At 39.2% G+C, this 15,756-nt stretch overlaps 1 protein-coding gene across 14 annotated transcripts in view; it reads left to right on the top strand.

The window, feature by feature from the left end:
- Window positions 1-15,756, top strand: part of Unc80 (unc-80 homolog, NALCN channel complex subunit) — a 187,544-nt gene that overhangs the window by 40,422 nt on the left and 131,366 nt on the right. For 11 of the 14 annotated variants that reach the window (XM_070018095.1, XM_070018011.1, XM_070018084.1 and 8 more), the window contains exons 15-22: window positions 1,081-1,228; window positions 4,319-4,467; window positions 6,914-7,080; window positions 7,787-7,885; window positions 9,172-9,386; window positions 10,599-10,705; window positions 11,971-12,067; window positions 14,108-14,280. In XM_070018095.1, the coding sequence (XP_069874196.1) occupies window positions 1,081-1,228; window positions 4,319-4,467; window positions 6,914-7,080; window positions 7,787-7,885; window positions 9,172-9,386; window positions 10,599-10,705; window positions 11,971-12,067; window positions 14,108-14,280 (1,155 nt within the window). The remainder of the gene's footprint in view (window positions 1-1,080; window positions 1,229-4,318; window positions 4,468-6,913; window positions 7,081-7,786; window positions 7,886-9,171; window positions 9,387-10,598; window positions 10,706-11,970; window positions 12,068-14,107; window positions 14,281-15,756) is intronic. The other 3 variants (XM_070018052.1, XM_070018042.1, XM_070018002.1) reach the window with 1 other exon arrangement.

Here is a 15,756-nt window from a genome sequence, read left to right as displayed (position 1 = left end):
ACCAACAAATGTTCAGTATCGGTTATCTTAAGTCATCTTTAGAAGTATGTGGTATCCCAGTTGATCAGGACAGTCATTATTTGAATGTAAATGAGACTATGTCATAAGAGAAGTAACCACAGATTCTGAGGCAAGACCACTGTGGAGCTTGCAATGTCAAGTTGGGCCAAGTTTTGAACCCTAGATTTCCTCAACTGCATGGAAGGGATAATCAGCAAATCTTACAGATAGTCAGGCATGCATGGACATGCTGTTTTCAACAGCAAAACACCACACAAATGAGATTTTCCTTGTGGTAATAAGAGAGGGCTGGCAGGTCTTTAATGCTTTAAGGCAGTATCAGAGCCTTCTATAGCCAGCGATCATGACTTTGTCATTTTTGATGATGAGAATCATTCCATTTTCCTTTGTCAGGTGGCAAAATTATTCTTCAGGTTATAAGAAATATATTGTTATTTTATGTAGCAAGACTTAGCCAAAGGTGACTTGCTTTTCATATTCCAGAGGCCAACTTTGGTTTAAATACCACACTTTAATGTTTAAATGCAATCACATAAATAAGCAAGTTTGACTCTCAGTGACTCTTCTGTGTTTTAAGGACCTTTTCTGCTTGTCCCTGTAAGGGAATGCTCGATAGCACTTCCTACTACTCTCCCTTTACTCCCTCCATTAAATGTACTTTATTCAAAGCAGCTAGACACTGGGTTGGCATGCATTAACCCACTGCAGAGCCTTTGTGGTTTTTAAGCCTGGACTGCAAATTCTATCCCCTATCTACATTTAATGCTTTGATTTGTTTTCATTAAGATCTTAAAATCTGGACTGTGGTGAAAAGATGAGCTTCTCCTGGGACTAGCCCTGACCTTCAGCTTTAGGGTGTTTCTACACAGTGCAAACTCCCTCAGGCCGCCCAGTCTGTCTCTGGCCACTTCTTACTTGTACCAAAAGGGCCAACTGGCTTGGCTGGTTTTAGCTAATGGGGATGGATGGGAATCTTGGCCTGCTGAAGGCTTTGATCTATGGGTAACCATAGCTTAAGCTGGTACTTGTGACTTTTTCACTTTCCTTCCTTCGTTGCAGGCCCAGAACTGCCTCACTAAACTATACAAGCTAGATAAGATGCAGTTCCGACAAACCATGAGGGACTATGTGAACAAGGACTCTCTCAATAATGTAGTGGACTTCTTGCATGCTTTGCTAGGATTTTGTATGGAGCCAGTCACTGACAGTAAGTAATGCTACACCTACACCAGGTACCAGGAGCAAATATCTCTGTGAGGTAAAACAAATACGGTCTAAGGGGCACACCAAATTAGAGGAGATGGAATTTAGAGAAAAAGGTTACATGTGCATGCCTGCGTGCATGCATGTATGTATGTGTGCATATGCAATAGATTATAAGGAAAAGATACTTGCAGATCATCTGTGGTGATATACTTTGCCCTCATAAAATTACTTATTACTAAATTACTTACCTGAAAAGGTAACTTACACCAGTGAATGAGAATTTGCTAAAGATCTCTTTCTTCCAAAACAGCGATGAGGGGCACAAGGTATATATATATATGTATTAGCTCAGTGAATAAGAAACGAGTACATAGGCTAGGCAAGGTGCATGGTATATTTTTTTCCACAAAATAAAATAGAAAGTAAAACATGTAATCATCACAAGCTAACACGAATTTGAGATAAATGTACATATAGACCTAATATTTTACAACCAGAAAAGATGTAGTCCTGCAATTATGTGTGTGTGTGCATATGTGTGCCCGTGTGCGTATGTGTGCACACACGCACCAGTTTTGGGGCTTGAACTCAGGGCCTGGGCAGTGTCCCTGAGCTTCTTTGGCTCAAGGCAGCCCTCTACTACTTGAGCTACAGTTCCACTTCCAGCTTTTTTCTGAGTAGTTTTATTGGAAATAAGAGTGTCATGGACTTTCTGCCTGGGCTGGCTTTGAACCTCAATCCTCAAATCTCAGCCTTTTGAGTAGCTAGGATTACAGGCGTGAACAACCAGCACCAAGCTCCCACAACCCTATCTTATAGTTCCATAGCACTGTAGAGACCTAAATTATGAGGGGAAGACAATAAATGCCACCTGCATTTGTGACACAGAGTCCTTCCAGTACCACTCAGATACAAATGTAGCCCTGAACCAAGAGTGAGGTCTGAAGCCTCAGTTGAGTAAAGTGCACATTTTCGGGTAGCATTCGAGAAGCAATGACATCTTAGGGTACACTTCTATTGTTCATGTCATGCATGAATAATAGTAATTGATGGATTTATGATAGATTTTGAAGCAGTTTTCTTTTTGGTATAGCTTAAGCTTTGTTTTTATATCATCATATTAAGAGAAAGTATTGTTCCTCTGTAGAACTCATGGGGATTAATTATGTTATTAGAATCATGTTAAGCTAAGAATACCATAAATTTGCAAAACACTGAGGTCAGTGAATATGATAGTTGAGATCAGAAAAAGAAATGATTGATTATAAACTAATACTTTTCCTTAATGTTATTTGAAACGAAAATGATAAACAGAGACAAATCTAGATAAACAGATAAATCTAGAGATAATCCTCTGTTAATTGACACAGGTAATAAAAAATTGCTAACAGTATACTATTTTGGTATGGATTTCATGAGCATATATTAGACAAAGTAGTTTCATCATAGTATTTCCATATATGCATGTAATATACTTAGATCAAATTCATCTCCTTTATTACTTACTCTTTCTTATCCTTTCTCCCCTCTTTAAACAAAAGATTTTTAAATTAGCATCCATTACTTATGAGGGACTTAATTGGGGCATTCACTCGTGTGTATAATGTATTCCAATCAATCTCACCCCTTCTATTACTCACCAGCATCTCTTTTCTCCTTTCCTACAACAATTTCAACACATTTCATCGTTCTGCTTCCAAGCATGTAAAAATTACTTCAACCATATTCATCCTCATTCACCCTCTTGGCTAGTCCAACTCCCATTTGATGTTGTCGTTCTATTTTCATACATGTGTACATAAAGTACTATGATCACAGTCATCGCCCTGAACCCAACCCTTTCATCCCCTCCTCCCTGTTGGTTCTCACCCCCAAACAATCCTATGATTTTAAGATTTTTTTCCCCTCAGATTCTTCAGACATGGACACAGATCACAATGAATCAGACAGACATAGGTCCCTATCTGATCAATCTTAGAGGTGCACATGCCTTCCTACAATTCCCAATTGCTTATACACCCTGTGTGGAACCCTCTGGCCAGACCAGAGTGCCTATGTCCCCTATGAATATGCCTCCACAGGCATAAAATACCAGAGAGGTTGATGGCCTTAGATCATACACTGGTGTTCCATGTGTATCTTGCATTAGAAGGTGATGGCTCTAGAGAAACCATGGCTTTTTCCTCTCCACGTACATACACAGCTCTGTGCATACTCTGAGCAGGATTTGATTTTCCCTGTGCCTCTGCAGAGCTCCGACATGCCACTCCTTGCTCATGACTTAGCTCTCGTGGTTGGTCTCATCTATTCCACTATGAAGCACTAAACAATGTCCACTGAAAAAACAAACCAATATTCTTCACCACCAAAGAGGCTGAATCAACTTCATTCCCCATCATGATGCCAACTTGTAGATACTTTTTTAAATCACCTAGTTAAAAACAACTCTACTCCTCCACAGTTGGTCCCATAGTTTTCTTTTTGTTAAAACATATCAAGCAGGAATGTGGCTTAGTGATAGAGTTTCTTAGCATGCATGAGGCCCTGGGTTCAATTCCTTGATGCCACATAAACAAAAAATGAGTCACACTAACTAAAAATAAAATCAATCAGTTGGGTGCTGCTAGCTCACACCTGTAATCCTAGCTACTCAGGGGGCAGAGATCTGAGGATTGTGTGGTTCAAAGACAACCCTGGCAGGAAGTCTGGGAGACTCTTAACCAGTGAAGAACCAAAAAGCCAGAAGTGGAGCTGTGTGGCTCAAGTGGTAGAGTGCCAGCCTTGAGCAAAAAAAAAGCTCAGGGACAGCACCCAGGCCCTGAGTTTAAGGCTCAGAACTGGCACATACTCACACAAAAAAGAACCAATCAAAATACCCCCAGAAATGCAGTTGACCATATTATAGTAAAGGAGAATTGTTCATTTATCCCCAAGCCTGCACAGCAATAATCCCATCAGAGCTGTGTTTAATTCTGTTGCTGCATTTTGTGGAGCAAGTCACCATTTCCTGGGTACCAAGTTCTTATTTCCTTCACCTTTTCATTATGATGCTTAATGGAAACACTCCCTTATCATGTGCCTTTCCTTCCAGACAAGGCAGGGTTTGGAAATAATTTCACCACGGTGGACAACAAATCCACAGCCCAGAGCGTGGAAGGCATTATCGTCAGTGCCATGTTTAAATCTCTCATCACACGCTGCGCTTCAACAACACACGAACTGCACAGCCCCGAGAATCTGGTGAGAAGCTCTCCCATTCTTCCCACACTTCTCAGCCTCCGCTTTAGGGAAATGCTTGCATCATGATACAAGAAAGAGAAACTGAAATCTTAAAGTTAAAATATCTATTTCCCCCAGAGTACCTCACAATGGAGCTCTACCCTCAGTTTTCTCCTTTGTGCTCATTATCTATCTTCAGGTTGACTTAGCATCTTCTTCCATCTCAGTGATTTCATTGCTTTTGGTTAAATAGTTTTAAGGTATTTTTGAGTCCTTCTGAAATGTGAGAATGCTGTTTATTAGTGCATGAAATGTTAAAGCCTTAGTTGAGGCCATAGGCACTTTTAAATTAATGCAAATAATCTACTGCTGAAGTTGGCTTGGTTTGGTCTGGTTTTTAGTGAGCGCCTGTGATCTTTTAACTACTCTTCATAAAAGACTGTGTTAATTAAATCACTAAAGCCATTCATAGAGTGTGAGGAAAAGCTAAGCTATAAAAGGTTAGTGTTTAACTGCTATCAAAGATATTGGGATTTGAGATTCTAAATGTAGATTACAGGTGATAAATCTGACATGAATAGATTATTCAGGGTTTTTTTTTTCAGGAAGCAAAGGAACATTTTTTTTATCCTGCCAATTTGTTAGATCCTATGGCTTCTTTGAAGAAATCATGCCTATGTACTTGTGGATTGATTGGTTATCTGCTAATAGATAACAAGCTTTTTTTAAAAAAAGCTATCCTATATTGAAATGATACACTTGAGGTAAATGGAATAAAACAGAATTCATTTTGGTTAATGGTGAAAGCCAAGCTAACCAGGTTTTTTGCCCTTGATTGTAGCACAGGCAATGTTGTAGGCACTCATTTTGATGATGACAAGAAGTAATTTAAAAGTTAATGGCTCTATATGTGAGTGCTTATAAATCTCTAGCCACAACCTCCTAGATAGAACACTGGATTTCTTAATTTCCTTTCATATCATTGTGAGTTAGACTCTGAACTGCCATTCCTACAGAATGGCTGGAAGTTGAATTTGTTTATTTGTTGATTCTCCACTCCACCATGCAGTGTAAAGATTCCCTTAGGAAGCACTTAGAGCCTTGGGAGTGTCCATGGGTCTCAATCATTGATCTAGAGCTACTGTTTCACCTAGTGATCTCTGCCATGTTCTAGGGCTATGTATGCTCTTTGAGATCTTTTCTCTCCTATGGAGGAGCTACTAAAGAGCAGAATGAAGGGCACAGGGCCTATTTACCATAGCCTCTCAAAGACTCTCTTGTGCTATTCTCAAAGATCATGGACATAATTGTCCCAGGGGTCTTAGGTTTTTGAAAACTAATGCTATCAAGGTAAGTATTCTTTTAGACCTCTGTATTCTGCTTTGCCATAAACATTTCCTAAGGCAAAGAATGCTGTTACTATCTCTTTAAAGAGGGAAGAAAGAGGGCCAAATGGAAAGGAAGGAAGGAAGGAAGGAAGGAAGGAAGGAAGGAAGGAAGGAAGGAAGGAAGAAAGGAAGAAAGGGAAGGAAGGAACAGAAACAAAGAAAGATATTTTTGAGTGTTTGACATACACACACACATACACACACACATATATATTTTTTTTCTGGTTCTAAGGTTTGAATTTGTGGCTTGGGTGCTGTCCCTGAGGTTGGTTTTGTTGTTGTTGTTGTTTGTTTGTTTGTCTGTTTGTTTGTTTCAAGACTAGGGCTCTTCCACTTGAGCTACATCTCCACTTATAGCTTTTTGGTGGTTAACTGGAGATAAGAATCTCATGGACTTTCCTGCCCAGTATGGCTTTGAACTGGAATCCTCAGATCTCAGCCTTCTGAGTGGCTAGGATTGCAGGTGTGAGCCACCAACACCTGTTTTATGTATTTTTAAATGGTAGTTCACCAATATATTGATGCATACCAATATATTGATACATTAATCTTAAGTTCATAATTAAGTTCATGCTCAATATTTGCTAAATGTATCTTAGCAAAATTCATCATCCATTGAAACCAGGTTTTGTTAGAAGTATCTACCTGACTTATCATTTTGTCATAATAATGCAAAGATTTTTGAGAAACAGCACAGACTGAAATCTCAAGTTTAAACACAATTCTGAGTATTGTTTCTATTGCAGACATCTCTTCAGAAATAATAATTAAGAGGGAAAATTAAAGCTTGGAAATCTAGTGGTTTAAAGCATAGATACATGTCATGCTAGCAGTATAGTTTCCTTTTTAAATATGAAGTTCTTGGCGACCATTGTTTTTCATACCAGGGATGACTGACGATGTCCTCACACAGAAATAATGAAGAATGAGCATGCTGTTTTTCAACAGTAGTAATTACTATTTGTTTGTGATCAGAATGCTCATCTAAACCTAGGGCATTTCCTTTCCCTCTTTTCCTTTGGAAGCTGATCACACAGCCCTCTTTCCTTCCCCAAACTTTTCTTATTGCCTTTAAACAGGGACTGTATTGTGACATCCGTCAACTGGTCCAGTTTATCAAAGAAGCTCATGGGAATGTCTTCAGGAGAGTGGCTCTTAGTGCTTTGCTTGACAGCGCTGAAAAGTTAGCTCCAGGGAGAAAGGTAGAAGAGAATGAACAGGAAGCTAAGCCTGCAGGTGGTAAAAGGTTGGACACTTGATCTTTCTGAATTATTCTTATGTTTGCCTTATATCATTAAAATGTTACTTTTTATCATATGGTCCATGTATTTCCTGGTATGCTATAAGTTAAGAATAGGATGATAAAAGCACTATCTTATATAAGTGGTGGGGTGCAACTGAAGCTTAGAAAAGAATTGTGTTTTGTATTAAATAAATGTCTTCTCTGTCCAAATCAGAGCTCAGTTTGTTCCCAAATTTTCATACAAAATTTCATTTAGTGGCTCTGAAATGTAAAATGTGAGCTTTGTTTATACTTTGTTATGTACATGATATATAATCTACATTTTTATCCAGAAAGGAAGAACAATTACTGTTCAGTAAGTGATATCCTAAATGTGGCAAAAGACAAATTGCTTCTCAGAACCATATTGTGAGTTCTGCTAATAAGTACACATTAATTTCATGTCCATTGAATACTAAATACAAGTTCCAATGATTAAAAGATACTCCTGAATTCAAAATCCTGCTTGCAGTTAGTTTGATAAGGTGAAATAGTCATGAATCCCCTGGTAGGGTACAAATGATGTGCAGCCTAGACTCCTGGTGACAACGGTTTGCAAGCTATGTAGTTTGTCTCTAGCAAGAGCTTGGTTTCGTGGAATATACAAAGTAGTTAAGAGGTGGTATTCTGCACCTGCTCCCTGTGACTGTGCAATGTGCCGTCCCCACAGGTCAGAGGCTGGAAGCATTGTGGATAAAGGCCAGGCCTCCTCTGCTCCTGAGGAATGTCGCAGCTTCATGTCTGGCCGTCCCTCCCAGACTCCAGAGCAGTAAGTAGCCGTGGTTTTGGACCCAAGGCAGAGGGCTAGGTACCTCATACTGGAGGAAATTTAATTTCCTAAACCTGCGTTTGCTATTTTGTTCCATTGGTTAGTTTTAGTTTTCATTTGCTTTGCCCTTGCTTCTGCCCTTTACATTTTTGTCCCCAATGCCATGAATACCTTTACACCAGGCTGAATAACCAGCCTTGTACCTACTACAGAAATCCTCCTTAATTACATTCCCATCCTCTCTTTTCCCCTCTTCTGCCTCTCATCTACAGAACTAGACAGACATAAAAAAGCCTTTAAAAATAGTGTGCATGTGAGGTAGGGCAACAGGGCCATCTATTTTCTTCTTTAGAGTCACAATTTGTTCTAAGTGGATGCATGATTGTCAGCGTGTTCAATGATAGTTTTCTTTAAAGCAAAAATAATAAAGGAAGTAGGGTAAGCTCTAGTGTTCAGTTTTGGCTGAAATATAGACTCCACTCTCTTGTACTGGGTCCACTCCTGAGACCCACTCCACTCAGTTTCTTTACACGTAATTGCAAAATCAGAAGCATATTTAAATGAGTGCCCCCAGAACATACAAGTACTATGGTAGACATTAAAAATGCGGCCTAGTTCTATGTGAGGCTACTTCATATTCATTCTTTTAGGGGAGCTATTTACATGCAACTGGAATGATTGGTATTTAAAACATGTATTTTATTTCAGCCAGGCACCTGTAATCTACTCAAGAGGCTGAAATCTAGGATCGTGGTTTGAAGCTAGCCTGGGCAGGAGAGTTCGTGAGATTCCTATCTCCAATTAACCACCAAAAAGCCAGAAGTGAAGCTGTGGCTCAAGTGGCAGAGTGCTAGCCTTGAGCAAAAAGGCTCAGAGACAGCATCTATGCCCTAAAGTCAGGCCACAGGACCAACACCAAAGGGAAAAAAAATAATAAGTATTTCCTGACAATTTAAATACAATTTAAATGTTTCTGCTATTGTGATACTTATTGTGATACTGTAGTCTCACACTGCAGTTGAATATCTGCAAGAATATTGAATCTTTTTTTTTAATTGAAGTTGAAACAAAGACCACCTCCATTCCACAGCTGAGACATGACTATTTTCAAGGAGAGTTCACAGTCAACCTTGATCTACCTCCTCCAGCTCCAAGTCATCCCACGCCCAGCCCAGCAGGGATCACTGCACCCTTTGCCTAAGTTACTGCTAGCAGGAGGTGGAGAGCAATGTAGGAGGACTTCATATGTTGTCAGATATTGAACGCTCTCCTCTGTTTATTTGCAGTGATGAACAAATGCAAGGAGGCAATCTGGGGCGGAAAGACTTCTGGCGCAAAATGTTCAAATCCCAGAGTGCAGCAAGTGACACGAGCAGCCAATCTGAGCAGGACACTTCAGAATGCACCACTGCTCACTCGGGAAACACCTCCGATAGGCGTGCCCGCTCAAGGTCCCGCAGGATTTCCCTCCGGAAGAAGCTTAAGCTCCCCATAGGTAAAAGTATGTCTGTATTTATTTATAGATTCTCTTCCTTCGGCATGTCATAAAATCCCTGCATAAGCAAAATATGGCAATGCATGGTAGAGTTCAGAAAAGAAAAGCTTTCAGGTCACAACGCCTAGGCTTACTGCTTTACCTACCCATTCATCCACCCATCCACTCACTCCTTTGTTTCTGCAGATAGTTCCTGAACCCCTACTGCATGGTTTTCCTGTGTGCTAACACTCAGCTGAATAGCAGAGCTTCAATAGTGAGCTACTTTGCTCCCAAAACTTTGCCAAATTTGCTATGTCGGAGAAACAACAACCAGAAGCAATCAGATAACTACTTTTAGCCACAAACTATGAACTTTTTGAGGGAAATCCACATGGTACTATGATAGCATGCAATAATAAGTCCTGAACTAAGTGAAGAAAAGAGGCAGGGATCAGGGAAATCTCTTAGCAGCAGTGACATTAAGGTGGGCAAACTACTTAGAAAAAAAAAAGGAAATCATTGCATTTGGCAGTATTTGCAAAGATACCAAGATACCAATGGAAGGAACTGTAAGAACTGGAACAAGGGGAAGCGTAGCCTCATCAATACGGTAGAACGATAGAGGCAGGAAGCCAGGAACCCTGGGGACTTTGCAGGTCAGGTTGGATTTTTCCTCCTGGAATTATTCATGGCCAAGGTGGGCAGTTGAACAGGAAAGTAGCACAAGCATGATAAGATTTCCTAATAAACCACTACATAGAAACCACATTAGTAGGCACATTAGCTACTGAGAAAGACCAGTGGTACACTGCCTAGGAGCCCAGTGTTATGTAAATGGACACTGTGGTGATGTTTATAAATGATGACTATAGCTTGCTACTCATGAATTTGAGTTTGAACACTATCAGAATTAAACTCCCAAGTGCACAGGTTTGAATGCTGTTGAGAAGGAGGTATGGACATTGTCAAGGCTAAGTGGATGAATTATGGTCTCATGCACTGGAGAGGAACAGGTTCCTTTTGTCCTGGTCTTACTCACTCGTGTTAATTTTTATGGTTCGACCCTGGACATTTTGATTCAAAGCATGTACACTGTAAACAAACTTGCTTTCACTTCTATTTATATCAAAGTCATGCAACTTCCATTGCTTGTGGAGCACATGCTGACATTTCTGTTTAATCCATTTGGGAGCAAATGCTCTAATGGTGTAATTTCTTTAAATAATTACTAAATAGGAAACTGGCTGAAACGATCCTCCCTCTCGGGCCTGGCAGATGGCGTAGAAGACCTTTTGGACATCAGCTCTGTGGACCGCCTGTCCTTCATCAGGCAAAGTTCCAAGGTAAACAGGACATCACTTGTTTAGGGGAAGGTTGGAGTCCCTAAGAGAAAATTTCAGGACTGAGAGATGCTAAACACCTGGAGGGAATAAATAAGAAGAGTTCAAGGAACTGAAGTAGGACAACTTGGGAAACATAAACTAGTGATGGAAAACCAGAACGTTTAAGTCAGCATAGGTAGGAGAAAACTGTAGCTCAAGTGACAAATGCAAAAACCCAGGTGATAGCGGGCATTCTCACTTGTTTTCAACCCCCAACATGCATATGAAATTATTGCCATCTCAAGCTCCTTTCTGGGGGTCCAGTGATTCTATAGTGATTGCTTTCACAGATTAAAACACACATGCACCCATTTATTCATCCACCTTCTACTGCTTTTGGTACAGCTGAGTCATTGTCTCCTCGTTTCTTTATCAAAGAACTCCTGATGACCTTTTTCACCAAGTATTCTTCATGCTGCTATTAGGTACCACAGTAGCATCTGATTTGAAAAAGACCAGGATTCTTAGGGAAATTTACTCCCTGCAAGAGTCTTCCCTGTGCACAATTTGGGGCCTTGTTATTGGCCTACCAAATTTCAATATGAGCAATATCTCTTTCTTCATATGTAACTTGCCACATTCTTCCTTTGAATTTCAGTAAAACCAGTTTCTTCTATCTAGACTATTTTATAAGTAATGTATTGAGGTCATAGAAAGAGTATAGCCATATGACAGAACAGTTATGAAATATTATAATTTCTATATCACATTTAGTCTGCTAAGAGATTGCAGTCTGTGGACTTCCTTTCTGTGCTGAATGTTTTGAGAGATATTAGCATAAAGTCAAGATCAAGATCACATATTAGTGCTTAGGAAAGGAAATACATTGCACATTCATTGTAGTTTATCAGTTGATTTATAAACTTGGAATATTCCCTTTGGTCTACCTTTCACTTCCATCTGATTTTCAGCTGTGGCGGTATTCAGAAATGAGTTTGGGCTCTATTGGAATTAAATTCTGAGAATATCTCAGTTGTTCACCGTGGTTATTCAGCTTCCAGTCTCTGCCCAGGGACCTCCTTCCACTTGAGGAAAAGACATCTCCATTAGAGATGTCTTTTATGGCACATAGGTTGACCACACTAACTAAACGAATCAGATTCGTGAGACAAAGGAACAAAGTCATCATTGTGCTGTAAACAGTTTAGTTTTCAACTCTAGAGTTAGTCTAACCCAAAGATTTCCCTTTGGATTTAGTTACCAGATGGCTTTGCTTTTCTTCTCAGGTCAAGTTCACTAGTGCTGTGAAGCTTTCTGAAGCTGGGCCAGGGAGTGGAATGGAAAATGGAAGAGAAGATGAGGAGAATTTCCTCAAGCGTCTTGGTAAATGTCACATAGCTTAAGAATTTCATTCAATTTTGATAAAAACAAAAACTTGTTTACATTAAATGATCCATATTCGTTTCTTTTCTATTTCTGAAGCCCTTTACTTAAATTTCCCTTTTTTGTTGGAAAACTAGTCATTTTCTATTTCCATTGCTTTTCATTTGCTTTTCCTATGTACCCCGGACAGCTTCTCGCTACAGCTTCTCTATTATCCATGTGGTTGGACAGACATTTTTGGAAGTTATACTAGGTTCCTGTCTCCCTTCCTATGGAGTGTGGGTTTGCAAAGAATAAAACACAGCTTCTCTGTTTCTCCTGTCTTTTATTAAAATATGGGAGCTACTGAACCATTTATTCACCCCCCTGTCTACTTAAGAATTTTGCTTGTCTCCTTTCCAACAGGTGGCCGTCCACCCTCTACACACTTCTGCTGAGGAGTGTTTATGACATCATAGAACAATGTGTTCCACATCTAGATAGCTTTGTTAGAAAATCCTTCCTTACAATCAAAAACTAGACATTCCCATAAACTTGATTCATTTGTGTTAATTATAACATTTTGTAACAACACACATGCAAGCAGACACATTCCTCTCCTCACCCCGACACACACACAATACAATGCTTCTTCCACCGTATGAGCCATTTCCTGTTTTCTCTTTTTATGTCTTTTGGCTACCCCTTTAATTTTCTTTGGTTTACCTTTTATGGAAGTATCTAGTTCCAATAACATCCTTCTTGCATTTTGTCTGTGTTTTCTAAGTAGATGATCCCGTTTACAAAATGTAGAGCTTCTAATGAAATGGAACCTTTGACATTAATCAGTGTATTAGATAGTACAGCTGTTAAACTCCAAGATCAAGCAAGTGTGTGGAACACAAATACCTATTTTTGAGGTACCAGTGAATCATACCTGTAATCCTAACTGCTCAGGAAGTAGAGATCTGAGAATTACAGTTTGAAGCCATTCTGGGCAAGAAAGTCCATGAGATTCTTATCTCCAGTTAACCACAAAAAAAGCAGAAGTAGAACTGTGACTCAAGTGGTAGACACTAGCCTTGAACACAAAAGCTCAGAGACAGCATCCAGGCCCAAAGTTCAAGCCTTAAGATGGGCACCAAAAAAAGACAAGTAAAATGAAAGTGATATATTCACTTTCCAGATCACATAAATGATTTGTATTAATTTTGATTGGTTCTTCTTCAGATGAATGAATATCATGATGCACTTTGATATATCTGTTATTAGTTCTTTATTTCATAAATAAATTGTATCATTTCATTAACTAGGAGATAGTTAAGTTTCTTGTCCAGGAAGGAAATTGACAGAATCTTTCTGAATTGTTTCTCCTCTTACAGTGGTAGTATAACAATTTGTCTGAAGGGGTACTTTTGTTCTTGTTTATGGAAGCTAGAATCCCTGTGCAGTTTTGGATCAGATTCAATATACTGATATCCAAGACAGCATCATGGGAAAAGCAATGGCCTGCTCTCAGTTCCAGTGCAATGAATCATTGACTGTTAGAGTTGAAAGGCACGTTGGAAGTTCATTATTTTTACTTCAGAGGTTTCTGCATGACCGTGCATCAGAATTATTACCTGAGAAGTTCTTTTAACACTCATCCTAACTCTAGAGTCAGATTGATGGTGAGGAAATATATAACAATTCATTTGTGTGGAGCCTCTCAGCTGAGTCTGACACAGCCAGACTGATCTCATGCCATAGGAATTCTTGTTGGTTAGAAGAAGAATCATTGTAAATAGACCAAGAGCTCTTGCTAGTATTAAAGATCCATTAGTAAAGTGAACAGACCCTTCATTTAAGTAGTTAGGTAAACCTTTAAATTTTTATGCTCCATGGGTCACACAGATTCCCCAAAGTCAAGCTGAGTTCAAATCAAGCCTTTGAGAAGTAAGGGGAATGAGGGGACGTGCAGAAGAAAGCATCAGACCCACACTACAGAAAACATTCTAGTGAATCTTTGGAGTTCTTTTTAAATTTGTCATCTATTCCTCCACAATGACACAATCCCTACAGGCTGCCACAGTTTCGATGACCATCTTTCTCCCAACCAAGAGGGTGGAAAAAGCAAAAATGTGGTGAATCTTGGAGCCATCCGACAAGGCATGAAACGTTTCCAATTTCTCTTAAACTGCTGTGAGCCAGGGACAATTCCTGATGCATCCATCCTGGCTGCTGCCTTAGATTTGGTAAGTCATTGGAATACGTATCCTGTTCCTTCCGTCAATTAACTGATCAGTATGAATCTCCTCTAATCTTGACTTCAGCAGGGGAACTGTGCATAGGTTTCTTTTCTACTCAGAATTAGTGGTAGAAGAGGAAAGAGAGGGGAGGAGGTTGATATTCCCTGGTAAGTAGAATGTGTAACCACCTGGTTAAAAATATGTAAGAGGGTTCTGAAGTCAGAATGCCTGGCTTGAAACTGCTCTTACATTTATCAGCTGAATAATTGTAAAATAAGAGTCAAAGGAGTAATAGTATTAGTACATCCATCTCTTTAAATTATATAAGGGATAAATGAGACCTGAGCTAGAAAGTCCTTATCACAGTGCCACACTAACTACTGAGTGAAGTAGCCTTCAGTTTTCCATGTGTTATTCCTTTAAACTCTCTGAATCTTTGTTTCATTATATCTCAGTTGGAGGAAAAATCTGATGCCAGGATCAACTGAAATGCATTGTAAGAAGATCTTTGAATATTGTATAGCTATACAGATGTAAGGCAGTAAAATATATCATGTGGATCTTGTTGAGAAAGCATTTTTATGAGGTGAACCAGACTCGGATAACTTTAGACTTCTCCTTTCTTTACTCTGAGTTATAAGCTCTTCATTTACTGCATACTCACTGGGTTCCAAATAGCAAGTAAACTACCAGGAAATAAAGTTTTATTTTCACTTCAAAAATAGCTAAAATAGGTTTCTATTATAATAAATATACTTTAAGCCTGGCTGCAAATGCATAAAAGAGCAAATTTTGTGTTTTATATTCAATAGTTTGAAAGTGGTTAAGAAAGTAAAGGTGAAGTAGAGCGATGGTTCAAGTGGTGGAGTGCTAGCCTTGAGCAAAAAATCTCAAGGACAGCACCCAGGACCAGTACAAAGAAAGAAAGGAAGAAGGAAAGGAAGGAAAGAAGGAAGGAAGACTATGACAGGAGCTAGTAGAATAGTCCACTATAAGTATATGATAATATTGATGTATTGCTGCTTTTCAGATGGTCGCAGATAATCTATTTCAAAGGTTAGCATCAGGTCCCTCTTTGTCTTAATCCTAAAGCCATGTGACACTTGCCTTAGCCAATCAAGGCATCAAATATCTGAAGCAACTGCCTAATAAGATTAAGGAAAATTATTATAATAACCAACCTTATTTCCACTTATTGAAGTGAAATCTGTACACACAATCATACAAATTGGGAAAGGATGGCATCATAATATTTGTGCCACAATTAGTCATAAAGGAATCTGATGAGAGTTGATAGAGTGTCTCTTGCTCTCTGGAAGGCTTTCAGAGATCTTGAGCTGAAGTCTGCATATAAGTAAATGCCATATACCCATATTCCCCACATGAAAGAATGAACTTGCTCAAGGTCACTTAATACTGACGTTACCTAATACTGAACCTGTGATCAGAGCAGAATCTTTTGATTCCATTTACAACTATTTT

The sequence above is a fragment of the Dipodomys merriami genome, unplaced genomic scaffold (assembly GCF_024711535.1).
Source record: "Dipodomys merriami isolate MVZ:Mamm:240054 unplaced genomic scaffold, mDipMer1.0.p SCAF_1, whole genome shotgun sequence".
Classification (NCBI taxonomy): domain Eukaryota; kingdom Metazoa; phylum Chordata; class Mammalia; order Rodentia; family Heteromyidae; genus Dipodomys; species Dipodomys merriami.
This window is presented reverse-complemented; position numbering and strand designations above follow the sequence as displayed.